This window comes from Osmia bicornis, chromosome 11 (assembly GCF_907164935.1).
Source record: "Osmia bicornis bicornis chromosome 11, iOsmBic2.1, whole genome shotgun sequence".
NCBI classification, from domain to species: Eukaryota; Metazoa; Arthropoda; class Insecta; order Hymenoptera; family Megachilidae; genus Osmia; species Osmia bicornis.
Window position 1 is genome coordinate 5799421 of NC_060226.1, and position 16517 is coordinate 5815937.

The 16517-nt window shown below is 45.1% G+C and overlaps 1 protein-coding gene across 3 annotated transcripts in view; it reads left to right on the forward strand.

The window, feature by feature from the left end:
* The window catches only part of LOC114875932 (zinc finger protein ush), a 115954-nt gene that overhangs the window by 67195 nt on the left and 32242 nt on the right, over positions 1 to 16517 (forward strand). The window contains exons 1-2 of one of the 3 annotated variants that reach the window (XM_029186798.2): positions 11269 to 11609; positions 12211 to 12667. The exons of 1 other annotated variant lie outside the window; for it this stretch is intronic. In XM_029186798.2, the coding sequence (XP_029042631.1) occupies positions 12547 to 12667 (121 nt within the window). In that variant the 5' untranslated portion in view covers positions 11269 to 11609; positions 12211 to 12546. Of the gene's footprint in view, positions 1 to 11268; positions 12668 to 16517 lie in introns of those variants that run through there. One more of the 3 variants, XM_029186799.2, reaches the window with a different exon arrangement.

Sequence of the window (16517 nt, forward strand, 5' to 3'; positions counted from 1 at the left end):
ATGCTGTTTCTTATCCCGTGACATTTTCGTTTCTACCTAACGGATCGCAACACAGGTCGGATCATTGAAGCATCACGGCGCTCGATAAATTCGACGCTTCGTTTCGAGGATGTTCGAGAAACCGTGAACGTGTTATCCGATTCGAATCTTCGGCATCTGGCGCGGTCGAATCAGCCAGCGTTCGTGTCGAGGGTGGTGGGTGGTAACGGTAACTAGCTGAAAGTAGAGGAGCGCCGATATCACACGTCGTAGGACATCGTAGTTTCATTCAAATGCTCAGATAACGGCCACGGTAATGGCGGCAAGTTCTCTGACTGTGTCTCACGACGCCCTCCGCGACGTTACTTCGCCGGAATCAATGAATTCGAACACGATAATGCGAACTTCTGCCAAGAGAACCGCTCGTCTCGTCTAATCTGGCTTCAGAAGAAGAAGAAGGCTACTACTTGACTCGCGAATGGAACATCCTCTCGCTTTCTCCCTTTCCTCTTTGAACACCCTTTAACAACAGGTGTAGACGAATTTTTCTATCGATCCCTAAGGGTTAATTTCTTCGAAAGTATTCCGAATTCCGCGAAACGCCCTGTAACCCTGAGAAAGCGAAGTCGCCCAAGACGAGACGCGCAAAGGGCAGCGAAGCAATTCATTAAAGCTGCACGACCTTCGAAGGAACAAGCAGTTAACTCCGCCCATTTCAGCCAGATTTGTATTATATAATTAGCCGAAACAAGGCATCCAGAAGAAGGACAGAGAAAGAGTATACGTACTGGGCGTGAAATGCCAAGGAATTCGTTCGGATCCTCATCAGCTGCTCGACTCTTTTTCTCTTTCTCTCTCTCTCTCTCTCTATCACGACTGCCAGTAATCCTCTTCAGGGTCGAAGGATTTCACGATCGCTAATGAGATTCCGAGTGTCAAAACTCGGCTTGGGGCCTGTTCTCTTGGACGCACGCACACGCACGAGACGTGGCCACCAAATAACGGATCGTAGCGATTAGATGGAAGCGATAAAGGTGTCCTGAGGTGGGCTACGGGTTGAACAGGTATACAGGCGTACCAGGTCGCTTCTTCTTCGTCGTTGTTGGTTGATAGGAAGAAGAAGGATAGAACGATAGGGGGAGGAGAGGAAGAGGGAGAGGAAGTGGCAGAGGACGAGGGCAGAAAAGATAAAGAGAGGACTAAAGAGCGGAGATTAGCGCTAATGCACCATCGAGGGAATGGGATGGTATGGGGGCGAGGTCCATCGTATCTCTCATATTTCAGACCCCCGTGACGTCGTCCGAGATACCGAATCATTCCCACCTAGAGTCGAGCCGTATATTTTTAGACGGTCTCCTTTTCTTTCGTTAACCGAAGCCTTCCTGTTCCTCTCGAACGAATTTGCTCGATCGAGAAATATCGTCCTATGCCGGGGAAATATCGTATTCGTTATCGGTCGCGTAAACTCCGATAATTATAACGGAAGATGACTTTCTACTTTGTTAGCGATCTTTCGTACGCGAAAGGGTATATGCGAAATGGGTTGATCGTTCACGGTTCGACATAGTCTGATCGTCGTAAAGTTGAAGGGATTTTTAGTTGGGATAATTTTCCCAACGATCCGCCGACGTGTGGGCAGAATACTTGTAAATCACTCGGCCGGTTGCACGGAATACCGTGAGCTCGCCGATATTTATCTGGCTGAAAACCGAGGGAAGCTTATTAGACTCGGATCCATGTACCTTAACAGACGTTCCTTATCTCAGGTGTCGACGCCTCGTGCGGAAAAGGTTAACGTCGGGACAAACGTTAACCTCCGATTTACGTTGCTGCTCTTTTCACCGGGGCCCACCACCACCGCCGCGTCGTTGCTATTTCGCTATTTATCGAAATAGCTGACTCGATCGAGCTCGCAATTAGGATCGAAAACCGCGCACGTACGCTTGCGAAATCGAATTCCATGTTGCCAGCGGAGAATAATGTTTAAATTGTCTGCATTTGTTCGTTCAACCTTCCATGTAGGTGCTTGCATACTGATGTAATTTGATTTTTAATTATAAGGCAACGTGTACAGTTGTCGACCCCTATATGATTGACCATTTTCCTAAAAGAGTAGAAAATATAATACATGTAATGCGGTTTTTAACACTCGGACGGCGGACCATGGAGAGTGACCCAATTTTAATTTAATTATGTTACTTCATATTGTTTTAGGAAAAGGGTTGATTATCATATTAGTCAACGAAAATTAGTATTATATTGGAGCAGAAAGAAATAGAAGGGTATACGCTATAAAATGGAATTTGTACCGAATAAAAATTAGGTTACACAGGATTAATTAATCTATCGAAAAATCACGATTGCGATATTTACGTGGTAAAAGCAATCGCGATTCGCTTCGGAACGTAGCAAATATCAAGAGAGACAAGATGTCCAGGTTCACCGGTTAGCTTGTAAATCGTCTCGTGTAACGTGTTCGCGAATTAACGACGCTTTCAGCGACTCGTTATCCGCTCCGGCTGTCCGCGCTATTCTTTATAGCATTATAAACTTCGGCCGTTGCATTATCGCGAACCGTTCGATATCTTTGCACTTTGTATTTTCTCGATCAATCGCGTCGCGGCAACTGCGCCGATCGTTTCGTTTCATTTTTTTCGTCGGTAAACAATTCTTTTTCGTCGCTCGACAGTTCCACGGCCTCGTGAAAATTCGAACGTATCGAATTATATCGTTGAAGGAAAAAGAAATTTCATTGCGACGCTTAATTATCTCATCGCGACGGTTAATTATAGAAAAATCTTAAATAAGTTTCCGTTAATTGTTCACCGCTTCGATATTCCTCCATCCCCAAATTATCGAAGTGATGAAAAAAATAGAGGGGGCGGTTAACGATTGTCGAAATCAATCGGGAGAGCCACCCTCGCTTAACCCCTCGTTACAGCTTCTCGTTCGGGCTAATATTGGCTCATAAAAAAAAAAATCATGTTATCCGTTCACGCGTACGAGCTTACACGGTGCATCCGTTTTTGCCAGCGACCGGCCGATGAAGAGAGAAAATACGGGCGCGATAGGGGGTTGAAGAGAAACGAAACATGGGTCTGGGTACACGAGCGTCAGCAGCCAATTCACGCTGCCGGATAACATCGAATATTTTTCGAGTGAACGTTAGCGAGAGAGGAAAAAAAAAGGAGAGAGAAAAGCGAAAGCTCGTGAACAGAGGAAGATAGAAGAGAGGGTTGAGGGTTGAATCCGCGTGGGTCGAGGCCGTTAAAAGGCCTGCTACGAACTTTTCGACAATAACCAACGTCGACCAGGCAGTTATTGAATTTTTATTGGCGACGACCAGTCAATTTGCGATTACAACCCCCTCCCCCCCCCTGCTCGTCCTCTTTCACAATGGATCGACAGCTCGTTCGAGGATGAGACACCTCGTTTCTTTCTATTCGACACTTCTCGATCGAGAAGTTTTCTTCAAGGTGATTCGAACGATGGATGAGGTGCACGGATGACGTGAAAATTATTACGTCCGTCAGATGGGCTCCGGGGATGATTTCTCTTATGATTTCTCAGCGGGTAATTTGACGATCGACGGATTTCAAGCGTCACTGCTGTCGATGATGGATCGCCGATAGGAATTTGATGCTTCCCGAAGCTTGGAAATTGAACAATTATCATTCGAACCGTATTATTTCGACGAATAAATGTCAGTGTCGCAAGAAGTATACTCTCGTTTACGTCGAGGAAGATTGCCAAGGTGCCGTTCAAAGTGAAGACGTCCTGCTACGTGTTCGAAGGGCCACCGTATATCCTTTCCGAGTTGTTCAAAGAAACAGGAACGACTTGGCTGCTCGAGAACCGGAAGCAGCGCGTGTACACCTTAATGGACTCTTCGAGTATGCCACTTAACCGGTTGTTGCGTAAGAGGAGAACGATTCTCACCTGCCTTTACGAGGGGTGGCACACGTGTCCAAAGGGGATGGGAACGGAATTTCACTTATTTCTTTTCTTCTCTTTACCATGCGAACTTCTTGTAAGAAGTTCTTATTGCAGGAAGTTCTCGTGAACCCGAAGGGTGGCAATTAAACACGAAACGTAGTTCGTATCGAAAATGGTATTTATTTTAAATTCGAACTAAGCGATGCGAACTGTCCGGAGGTCGAGCTCTTTCTTGCAAAACTGGGGTGAGAGGCCGAGGAAAAACCAGAGGGGAAAAACTATTGGAAATTTTGTGCGGAGAAGGGGTTAAGGATAAAATCTGGGATTTTGGAGGAGAGTAATTTATGGCTGTCTTTATTACCACAGCAAGTGTTTTAACAATGCAAGGATCGACGTTGATCAGATGTTTGATTTCTAGGGGTTGAAAAATAGGAGTTTCAGGAATATCTAACAAAGTTCGCAAGTATTACAAGTACCATCTCGATTTTAACAAATAAGTTTTCATTCTCTCTGATATTTTTAATTGATACATTAACGCGATAGGGATCTTTGTGAAAGGTTAGTGAATTTTCTACGATCCCGAAATCACTTCCGTTCGCGATAAAACATCAACGGCGAAATTCGACCGATAGATTTGCATGACCGGTGAAAATCGGCCATCTATCAGACCGGCTTTCGAGAGGCACGCTTCTCACCTGTCGTTACAAAGGGGTGGCTGCGTGTTCCACGGGGTGGAAACGACGTATAAACACGCGTGAGGGATGAACTACGCCTGGTCGACCTCCTGACGCGATCGACCATCGGCGTTAGATCATTCTTGACACGGCATCCGGCTATGCTTCTCTTTTCTCCCTTCTCTCGGGGTCATTTTTTCCAAACTTCCTCCGATACGGAAAGAACAATGCAAATTGTCATACACGAGATATCGCGTGAAACATTGCCGATCTGGTGTAGGTAATTAAAAAATTGAATCACGATATATCATCGGGGCGGAACTTTTCACCGAGCGCTTGATATCTTTCTTTTATTTTGAAAACAAGAAAAAGAGTTTATAATTGGCCGCTCCGAGAATAGCGTGCGTATTTATATTTACACACTAAAGATCGTACGTTCCTCGAGGTATAATTTTAATAATTACCACTGGAAAAGTAGCTTTTTTTTTTAAATCTTTGCTTTACTTCCTTCTTTACTTCGGTCAGGCGCGGTTAAAGCTTTCGTGATGGTCTTTGGAAGCTTGTTTCTGAAATATTTTCTCGAAGAAACAAACGAATTCGTTAAAGAATTTATAAAGTAATCGCGTGCGTTGTTTCGTTCGTCGGAGATTATTAATAATTGTATGAAAATTCGTTGGACGGTGATTTCGCAACTTCCGTGAAATTGACCTCTCGAGCGTATTTGCGAAAGATCGTCCCACGTTTCCCGTCGAGTTTCTGTTCGAAGTTAATGGCTTAATGGCGAGTCGATGTCCGAGCGAAGAGGGTAACATTTCACGGTGCTTGGTCAATACAAGCGGGACAATTACACGGTCGTTCAAGCTTCTTCTGTAGTCTGTTTCGTAGAGAGCGAACGATATCAAACACAAACGCGTTATCTTATCACGCGGAAACCCTCGTTTCGCCGTCGCGTCGCTTTCTTTTTCCTTTTCTTCTTCCTCGTCTACACCGTCTCGTTGCTATTCGTACTTCCACCTCTGACGGACAGTGGATCCATTTATTCGCAAATGCCAAGGCCGAGGGAAAGATCGACGATCGAGAAATACGTGAAACCGTACGTTACCATAGGGTAATTTACACAGTTATTGACCCCTATACGATGATTGACCATTTTCTTAAAACGGTTTGCGCTATCACTATCTACAGATTAGAGGAACTCGAAAATTCTCTAATCCAATTAGGAATAGATAAAGATAAACAAATACTTTCAAATAAATTTATTTTCATTCAATATAATTATCTCAATATTTAATTAATTAATTAATAATTAGTCACTCTGCCGAAATAATACCCGTTTCTTATAATTTTATTCGGAACAGAAGGTATTCGGGCTAAGAATAATACGAAGTACATGATAATTAAATTAGAATCGAGGCTCTCTCCATGGTCCGCCGTCCGACGATTATTTCTTACTTCTCTTTCTTACAGAATAAGAATTCGTACTCAAAGACGTGTTAGCAGACGATCATCGATAGGTGTTAATATTATTTTCGCCCGTTATCGTTGGATCTTTCAACGAAAATATCATCGGTTAATAGCTTTCTCCGGCGGACCAATTATAGCGAAAACGATCTTTTACGCGAGGACACGTCCGATACTATCGAGCATCGCCATCGTCCTCTTCGAAATTAATGGTAGAAACAGGGCGGCCGCGAGCGGAAGCAGAAGTCCTGAATGGATGGATTGCCAGATCCTGATCACTGGCCAGTTCCAGCAGCACACTGAAGAGTGGTCGAGATAGCGACCGATCCTCCAGCTTGATCGACGATTTGTCAAAGTCTTTCCACGTAACGTAGCAAGACGACGGACACCAGGACAATGCCGTCTCTCAGCTCCACGGTTCTGATATTTAACGTTACATCGCAAAAAATCCGTCTCCTATCGGGCTTCTTGCGGTGGACAAAAAAGTTTCTCCTCTGTTTCTTTCCTCTAGTTAATACTCTTTCTTCTTTTTTTTTATCTAATCGAGAATGTAATGATATTTCATATGTCTAAACAAGTTTCCGTATTTCTTTCATAGAAATACATTCTCCCTGGACGGTTCTGATGCCCCATTATCGTTACGTTCGTAGACTTTCGCGTAGCCCGAGCCATGGTTGTCCGCATTAAAAACGCAGCATCCTCCGCGATAGTCGTGCTGGCGTGTATATACCAGGTCGCAGATGTCGCAAAACGCCGAGAGCAGCCGGCACCGAAGTTCTCCGATAGCCTGATGGTCATTTCTCATTTGCGTAATCTCGTCCTGCTACCCTTGCTTTTCTCTCTCCTCACCGTTTATCCTCGCTGCATATATCTATATATATATATATATATACACACATATATAGATACGTATATATATATATATGTAAAAGAGGAGGAGGGAAAGCGAGAAAGGTAACGGAAGCTCTTCCGCGAGCTCGAGGGGCTGACTCGGAGCGACCATTTGTTCCGCAGGGCGGTTTTGACGAGGCGAACTCTCTGTCCTAATCGCCACCGCGACGCGACGCGACGCCTCCTCCAGCTAGGAGCTAATCATAATTGCGCGACACGATAAAAAGTGTCCGGCTCTTTTTCACCGTCCTAGGCGTTCACCGGAGGGCACGCTCGGACGATGACGAAGTGCAGCGAGCGGGTATCGCGACGCTTGATGCGCTACCGTAATCGAGCCCCGACCAGTTCGCACGAGAACCACGGAGCTTTTGAATTTCCACAGAAATTTTCTTCCTTTCGCAGGGGGGCAATTTTGAAATGTAATGGTAGAAAGTGATCGAGAAGCGGAACGAGCTTCACCCTGGTCGGGTAAGCCATTAATTAATCCGTCGTAAAGATCGAGTTGGCTCCGACGAGCCGATAGTTTAACGAATCACCGAGGACCACCGTGAACGTACTCCGATGATTTACCCCAAGAGAAAACGAGACACAGGTGGTTAAGTTTGAAAAATCGGCCTAAGGGACGCGGGAAACGTAGAGGTCTGAAAGGGCGAAGGATGGATGATCGACGTACGTGGTGTCGGTGACCCGTAGCTTGTTTGCAGAAGCTCGGCGAGGAAAGAGAAAGGAGAAGAAGAGTTACTTGGCGCCGTGTTATCTTATTCGTTAAGATCCTCCGGGCAACCGAGAGGGGAGAAACAGATCTCCAACAGTGCTCTCACTGTCTCGCAAGATTCTCTCTTGTTCCTCTCCGAGTCTCTTTTCCCAGAGCGGATCGACGCTCCCGGGGGAGGAAATCCAGGAACAGCCTGGCTGTTTGAGTCGAGACGGGAGATAGACTCCTTACCCTTCCTCCTCTCTTTCTTTCGCCTCGATCTCTCATATCCTTTTATCCGGATGCTGGTCTCATCTGTCCGGCAAGATAGACAGGGGTACGGTGGATGGTCCTCGCTCGTGCTCCCAGTCATGCCCAGTGATTCGTGAGCGTGCAGATAACACCGTCCAACAAATTTTAACTTCCTTTACATACATCGTTTACGAAATCCAGCCCGCGTTTCTTAGAGAATTTCGCGAAGCTGATTAACCCTTTGATCAGCTTAGCCACCGAGATGATTAACCCACGGCGGATCATGGAGAGAGCCTCGATTTTTATTCAATTTTCTCAATTCAATTTCAAATTATTTTCAGGTTCTAAATTTTACATTGCCCCTTTGAAAATTCTTCTTCTAATACATGTTTTGTAAGTTCGAGTCCCGATTCGATGGTTAATCGTAGAATTATTTTGATAAATCCGAGGGATCTACCGAACACATGAAAGTGAAATTCCTCTGGCACCAGGAAACATGTTTACGTATAAAATTGAATTTACATTCACGACACGGAAACATCGTCGGGATCATTTTTAATAATAACAGGTTCTCGCGGTTGGCTACACGATTCGAACCTCTCCGGCTTTCCTTCGAAATAAATGATTCACCATCGAAAAGACAAATCGTCCGGTCGAAATCGTTTCAGCCGGTCGAGTGATAAATTCACGGGATCGAGTGATCGGTCAGAGTGTTTAATTATGTTCCCCTTGATCCATCCTCGCTAACGGGCGCTAATGAGACGCATCTTTTCAGCGTCGCGACGACCATTTATCCCGTTGAATCGTGGACGTTACGCAACGCGGATAACTCGCCCGCGATATTATTGCGGCTAACGTTTCGAAAGCGGACAATTATCGTTCGCACGATCGCTAATTACCTGCCAATAAATTATCGTCGGCAGCCTTGCGGGGCACGACGATCGACGCGACGGCAACCAGTCGAACTCGCGCCTCTCGCGAGTTACTTTTTAATTAGACCCGTCGAATGATTTACGGACAAACGCGAAAATCCTTTCGCTCTCTTTCGACTACCGTTTAATTGCTACCTTTTATTACTTTTTTTTCTCTCTCGATTCCTCGCTAATAAGCCGTGGCCACTGGACAAACCGTAACTAGGAACTGTCGATACGAATCGAATATCTTTAACGACATACACAAGGTGTCATGTTTGTCGATATAAATTGTTTCTCAAACCAGAATGATGTATGAAATCGAGATTGAAATTGAATCAATTGCTAATACAACGTGTTATTAATTTGTGTATCGCATTTGCTATCAAAAAAATATCCTTCCGTGATTCACCGTTTATTCGACAGATACATAATTCACCGGACAATGTCACTCACTGTTCGCACTATGAAAAACAACGGACGATTATTCTGTTGGCAAAAATTTTTCTCTCCCCGGTCAATTGTAAAATGTAATCGCGAGCGTGGAAACGAGCCGAGTTGCCGAGACGCGAGGAGACAAAGAGTACGATTATTAGCTACACAACCCGTTCCCTACGTGTCTTACGATCCTCCTTATCGTTATCGCCATTAGTCACGGAGCCTGGGTTACGAGTATCGCCGGCCGTTATCGTTATCCGTTATCGTGCCACGCTATCGGCGAAGTTCAACCTTCGTGACGCCGGTGACAGGAGGTACTTTGGTACCCCGCTCTACATTCACGCTTTTCTCTTCGAATGACGCGCGTAATTGGCGCAAAATTCCCTATTGGAGTACGTCGATAGCAATTGAGCAGAATGAACGCGTTGTTTATTGGCATTGCGATGAAGTCTCTCGGTCCAAAATTTATCTAATCAGAAAATTTTCTAAATTGAATTCTCCGAATTCTAATCTTTTTTCTTTCTTGATTGCCGGAGGGGAAATACTTATCCCCTGTCGCACTATTCGGCTAAGGGGGCCCGGGCAGTGAGGAACTCGTACCACCCACGCCAAAAAACTCGGGCACCCTTCCCGATTGAAACCCTTCCCCCATGTGCGTCGACGGTACCCTTTCAACTCTTCAGTTATCCCAGGAATACCAGCGTAAATTCTAAATTCTAATTTTTCCTAATTGAAAGACACTTCGAGTGAAATTGCTTCGTGAAAGATCGGAAGAGAAATGAAACAAATGAAAGAAAATCGGCGATTCACAGCCGTTCGAGGAACGGTGTTCCGCGTTCGGCTCGAGTCAGCTTCGGGCTTAGCATCGAAAGGGAAAAGCGGAATGTTTGCTCGGTATTATCGTAAGGTAACAGAACGCGAGGAGAACGGAGAAAGAGAGAAGTAGAAGGGCAGCTGTCCTGGAACGGAAACGAGGAGAGAGAGGAGAATGATAACAGGTAGCCATTGCCACGGGTCGTGGTGCCGTTTGGAAAGCAGTGATAGTGCTTCCTTGCAACGGTGAGCATCTCGCTGCGGTTTCGTCTTTCAAGCATCCCGTCGGAAGGAGCTTTCCGCCTCGTCGAAAGCCTTCTCCCGTTAATCGCCAGCTTTCCAGCGGACAAAGATCCGCGAGCTTCGTGCCGGAAGATTCGAAGCCAGTTCGGATTACGAAAGAGAAGAATGATTAAACACGAGAGTGCGATCGATAGTTATTTCTATAAGCCCGGCGCGAAAAAAAGAATTACACTTTTTATTTTTACATCAGTCTAATTGAAGCGGGTTTTAATTAGAATCCTGTGAATTACAATGGGGATACGTGTTGTCGTTTCGAGTGAATTGAAACGATAATTAACAAGTGATACAGAGTGTTGCAATAATCGCAATGTTTGCACAGTGAGCAGAAATCATTTTTTCTCACTTTCATCCCTCTTAACACATTGTCGACCGTAAAAATTTTACAATATTCCATATTATCCTGGGTTTCGAAAATTAAAGTACAGACTCAAAGTAGTAAAGACCGGTCAACAATCTGTTAACTTCATCAAATAATTCACACAGTTCGCTTTGAATCAAAGCGTACGAAAGTCGCTTCTTATTCTCGAAATGCGAATTACAAAATATTGAAGCTGGAAATAGAAATTTTCATCCCCCATTCGTCGAAATTTAGATCTGAAAATAGAGAAAGCCAAAAGTGGAAAATGTTCGGTGTACTCGGTCGCGTGATCGCGAGACTGGAGTATCGTTGTCAGCATTCAATTACCCTTATCGCGGTCCAGGTGTCAGACGTTATCAGCCGCGGGCCAATGGGCCAGCCGTGACGAAAATTTCAGCGTGACGCGGTTAACTGGGGGTCGATCGTGCCCTCCTAATTGTCGACGGCGGCGCGCAATTAGCCGCCGGTTTTCCGGCCGGATCGGTATTGCGCGTGTGCACGATCGATAAGATGCCGATCGTGGTTGTGGCGGCTTATCGAGCGACCAGAGTGGCCGATAAGAGTGTCCCCGTAGCTGTCGGGTAGAGCACACGGCTCGGCCGCGATACGCGGATTATCCGCGCGGCTCGTTTATTCCCGCGGTCGCAGCTACAACCACGACAAAATCGGCCTACTGGCCCCTACCTCGATGATCCCCGTTTCGATACCAGCATCCACCGATACCACGATCGATCCGCAACGATCGACGTTTTAGGCGAATCATCGAATGTGTCGTTAGTAGAGAGAACAGTGTAGTGGATCTTCGATTGTGTTTTCAAATTCTCATGGACGATAGTGAAGAGAAAGTGATTAACGAAGGATGGTACATAGTTTTATGTTGAAACTGTTGGAAATTGAAGGTAGAAGATAACGAACGCGGGAAACTGGACAGATTATTTAAGATTTTCATATCCTTTTCTTCGTATTTTGTTAAATCAATCGGAGGTTTCTTTTCCTTCATTTCTTCTTTCGAACGTAACATTAGGGATCGATATTTACGTTCGATAAATGTTTAGAAATTCATGTGCTCGACGCAGTGCCGAAGAACAGTTGCTTGCAGTTCTTCAAACGCGTCGGTCGATGTTTATACGCTCCACTCCGGCGTCGAGCACGTGAATTTGTATACATTTACTAATTCGTCTCGCTGGACGGATTATAATTATCAGTGTCGAATCAAGTGGTACGAGATAATGAGTTTCGCGTGTGATTCAAGATAATTGTGATCGTTAACACGCGTGTAAATCGCATCGGTTACGATCAAGATTACCATCGTTCGAATCCGATTTTCAGGAATTTATTTCTGATCTATCTATCGTTCGGTTATTCAAATTTCATTCCTCTATCCTCGTCAAATTATTTGATAAAGAGATCGTTTTCATTGGTGAGAAATAAATTCGTAAAAATTCGTAAAAATTTCAACCGATCTAATCCTTCAAATCGCATCGAACTTTGAACAAGAAGGGATCGTCCAAGCCTGGTCTGCGTGGTTGGAAATCGCTCGTGTATTTGAATAAACACGCGACAAGGGGAAGGAGAGATCGATGAGCGGCGATAGAATCGCGAATATCGCGATAGTCTGTGCGGAGCTCGTGCCGATAACGTAACGCGTTATCGGTCCCGATCGAATCTGATCGGCACACTGATCAGGGCCACCTTGAAATCGGTAGAGCGTATTGGTGACGGTTGCGCGACGTTGAGTCGTTATTTCGGCCCCGAAAACCGTCGGGAAAATCGACCACCACCAGAATGTGATCGCACGTCGCGTCGACAAGTTTCTTCGTGAATAAAAGACAATTCATGTATAAAAAAATAAGTGATACGCGAAACGGATCTCGTTTGATTTCTGACATGAGTTTGCTGTTATGGAGACAACGAAGAGGCAGCCAACTGAAGGGGGATCCATCGTTATCGTTGACAAGTGAGTGGTTTATTCTTAATGATAATGTATGCGGTCTTGCAATTGCATCGATGCGCTTATGAATTATTATTTCAATCCTTCCGTGATTATATTCGACATTTCGATCGAAGAATTTAGAAATATAATTTAACGATTTCGTCGATCGCTTGATCGAGTTCGAGCAAGTAAAAGCGTGTCGCGTTTGACAGCGATTAACTACGGGCGTATAATTCTGCAGGGAAGTTTCGAAGTTTACACGAGATAAGGTCGTTAGGAAGATAGAACGATAGCCGAGTGACAACGCATGAAACGGAACTTCCATGTTTCATGGTCGTACGGTTTTATTCGCTGAAGTAAATCGGTCTGTTCTTTGAAAGAGAATCATGCTTGGAAAAATAATATGCTTTCCTCGGCTCTTCTGAAAGAGCCGATGTGTTTCGAACGATTTCGTGGTAAAACGATCGATCTCCTGGAGATCTGTTTTGAGAGGAATCGTTGGCCGATTCGTCGAGGAGGGTGATCGAAAGCAGGCGAACAGAGAGAAAAAAAGAAGGGGTTTCGTCGAACGTTGGCTGCCGGTCGCGGCCTCGCAGCGTTAATGGGAGGAGTTCATTAAGATCGCGCGATTACCGGCTTATCGCGGCTAAGCGAGCCTCGTTACTTTACCGTGACGTCACTTCCTCCCTGTGTCGCTGGTATCCTCGTACGTTGCCTCTCTTTCTCCTCCCGTGCCTCCACTTTTCAGCCCGCCTTTCTTTTCTTCCACGAATTCGAACTTTCCACGATTGTGTAATAAAAATTACGTTCATTACCGCTGAAGACACCTCCAATTGAAAATAAAAAAGAACAGGCAAACTTTGAATCTAAGGAAAAGAAATATAGAAATTCAAGTTTGAAAGGGTTAAAATTGAGAAAACAAATATATTCCGAATGCAATTTTTATTTTATACGTATGTACATATCAATTAACAAGAGAAGAGAAATTTCACGGTAGTTCCTTTGAATATTCATCAGCGTTTAAGCTAGAGATAGGTAAGAAAAGTTTCTTAAAGAAGCTCTTTCGTGAATTTACTCCGAAAACGTTAATCCCGAGCGCAAGGTAACTCTAGAAATTATTATACGTTCCCCTGCAAACTTTGCGTGAAATCGTAACAAAGATTAACTTATTACTAGCCTCTGCTCGAGTAGAGTTGTTTCGTAATTGAAAGGAAAAACTGGACGATAGGTAAAGAATCGTCAGGAACAAATGATAATCATTGTTGGTTTCTACGATTGTGTTTACCTGGTAATCTCTCTGTCATCTAGAGATCGATCTTATTGTCGAATCGCGATAAGCTGGATAAATAGTCTAGACGACGTGATTAGTTGTATGATCCGATTGAGATCTGGTCATCGATCGATATCGTTCGCTCATCGCTCCGCTTATCGTCTCCTGGACTTTGTCTTTTCTTCTATTTGTTGATTTTCTACTATCTAACGAAATACATGCGACTCTCTTGGTGTGTACAGTGTTATCATGATCGATGTACCGCGGTTGATCGTTCGATAACGTTCGATCTTCAATTTATCGTCAGATAAATCCCTCTGTTCGTCGAATCGTTCGATAGGAAAATGGGGTAGGTCAATCGAGCTTACCCGCTCGAAATTGGAAGATCTCTGGCTCGACCATCGAATATTCGTACATTCGAAAATTTTCTTTAAAATCCCATCGACGGTTTATGAAATTCCGCGGTATCGCCTGGTCCAGACATTGGATTTCGAGGCAGTCGGTTTTCGCCAGGGCCAATTTCCTCGTCGGTCCGAGAGCTGTTTCATCGTCGATCGTCTGGCAGTAGTGGCCGAGGCGGGTAGACGCGAGTCGAAGCGATCGGTGCCGCGATTTCGAGGACGAGGGAAGGCCGAGGAAAGAAGAAGAAGGCGAACGTTAAAGGAGGGCGAGGAGAGGGTTCCACGAAAGGCAAGAAACGAAATAAACGATAAGAGGGACGCCGGGTTAACCAACAAGCAAATTAACACGTGGGAGGGTCCGATCGGCAAATGAGATAATTGTGCAACGACCGACCCCTCCGGGCTCTCTTTTCTCCTCTCCTTCTACCGTATCCTTCCAACAAACCATTTCGTCCACTCTCCTCGTTCATCCGCTCGTACGAAGACTGGCCAGCCACGAGGCGATCGGTAGAGGCGTGTTACCGATGGATCGACCCATCGATGGATCCATCTATCGATCCTCCTTCACTCTTTACCCTTCTACCCCTTATTCCCGTCCTTCGTAGAGTCGACATAGAGATTATAGGTGAGCATCGACAGACAGCCAGGGGCTTCGAATACTTTGTAAGTTTATTTGCGATCAGCCTGTTTGTATCTTTATTTATGAAATACTGACGGCTTCTATCAACTCCGCGCTTCTTCCGCTTCTTCTTTTTCATTAGGAAATTAATTACATCGGTATCCTCGGTACGTAAAGGATAATTATAAACATGAGCTAATTTTCCAAAATTATTTTCAACGTTCCATCGAGAATCGCAACTATCAACGTGGTATCTCTTTCTTTCTTGCCGACAATTAAAACTAAGCTTGAAATAAGCTAAGAGACCGGGACGGGGGTGAGGTAGAGCGAAGAGAGGAGGCTGATAAACCGGACTGATAGCGTCCCTCCAAACATTTGCCCGCGATAAGATCCCGTATCTCCTGAGAAAGCCCGGTTTTTATGCTTGTGCACGTTCTTCGTGTCCGTTTCACCGCGAAAGCAACCAGCCCGCTGCTGCAAACGGGAGTGAAAGAGACACCGATAGACAGTGGTCGATAGGTGCGAGAAGGATCGAGGAGAGAAGACCGTGTCTGGCATGGGCCCGACAGTGTTGTGTTGTAGTACCGGCTTCAGATAGAGATAGCTATTTTTAATGGAAGTTCCTTCGAGTGCTCGAGTGCCGATAGCCGGCCTCCTATCTGCCGGCTGATATTTTTAATATCGGAAACGGCCAGATGGGGTGGCGGAGGAGAGAGGTTTTGCTAGATAAAGGTCTCTTCTTCTCTCTTTCGTTGACTCGCTGATAGCGCGGATCCTCGTGGCTGCTGTTTATCTCTTTTCCATCCATTTTTCCTCGTCTACCATGTTCGTGGATCCTTTTGCTTCGACCGATCTGCCACGGGATCGGCGTCGAAACAGCGACCGGAATGCGTATCCAGGATTTTCTTCTCTATTCGTGAAAAGTTTTCCTGAAAAGTTCTTGCGAAGTATGTAGAAAAAGGGGTGTCGTTGGCACTGTCAGAATCTCGCGGACCATTATCGTGGATCTAGAGCCAACAACAATTAGCCGGGGGTCAGAGTTCGGAGCTCGGTCTGCCACGATGGGCGGGTTTGCATCGCATCGAGGGCGATCCGAGTAAACAAATCATAAAGGCCGACGTGAAAGCCTCCTTACAGACGATCTCTTTCTCTCTACGCCAACCTGTCCGTTGATCGGATCTCTGCGTGCGTGATCCAGCTATAATAAAAAATAAAAAGAAAGTAACCCCTTGGAGAGCAAAATTGAGAAATAATAATAACGGGCGAAGTTATTAACAATCGATGCATTCTGTGTTTCAATGAAGATCCAGTAGATCGATCGATCGATTATGTAGACATTTTTATCAAAATTTAAGCTTTAATTTGACGTGGTACAAGAATTATTTCGCAATACTTTTATGTCATCGAATCATCACTCTTTCCACCCTTATTCCTCGAACGCGTGCATAGTCTCTACTCGTCTAAACTTTCATCTCCCTTTTTCACTCTCTCCTCTCTCTCTCCTGTTGTTCGGTCCAGCTCTTATCCCTGCACGGGATGAGAACCCGAGATGCCCTCCTACAGATACAAATGGATACCTATGCC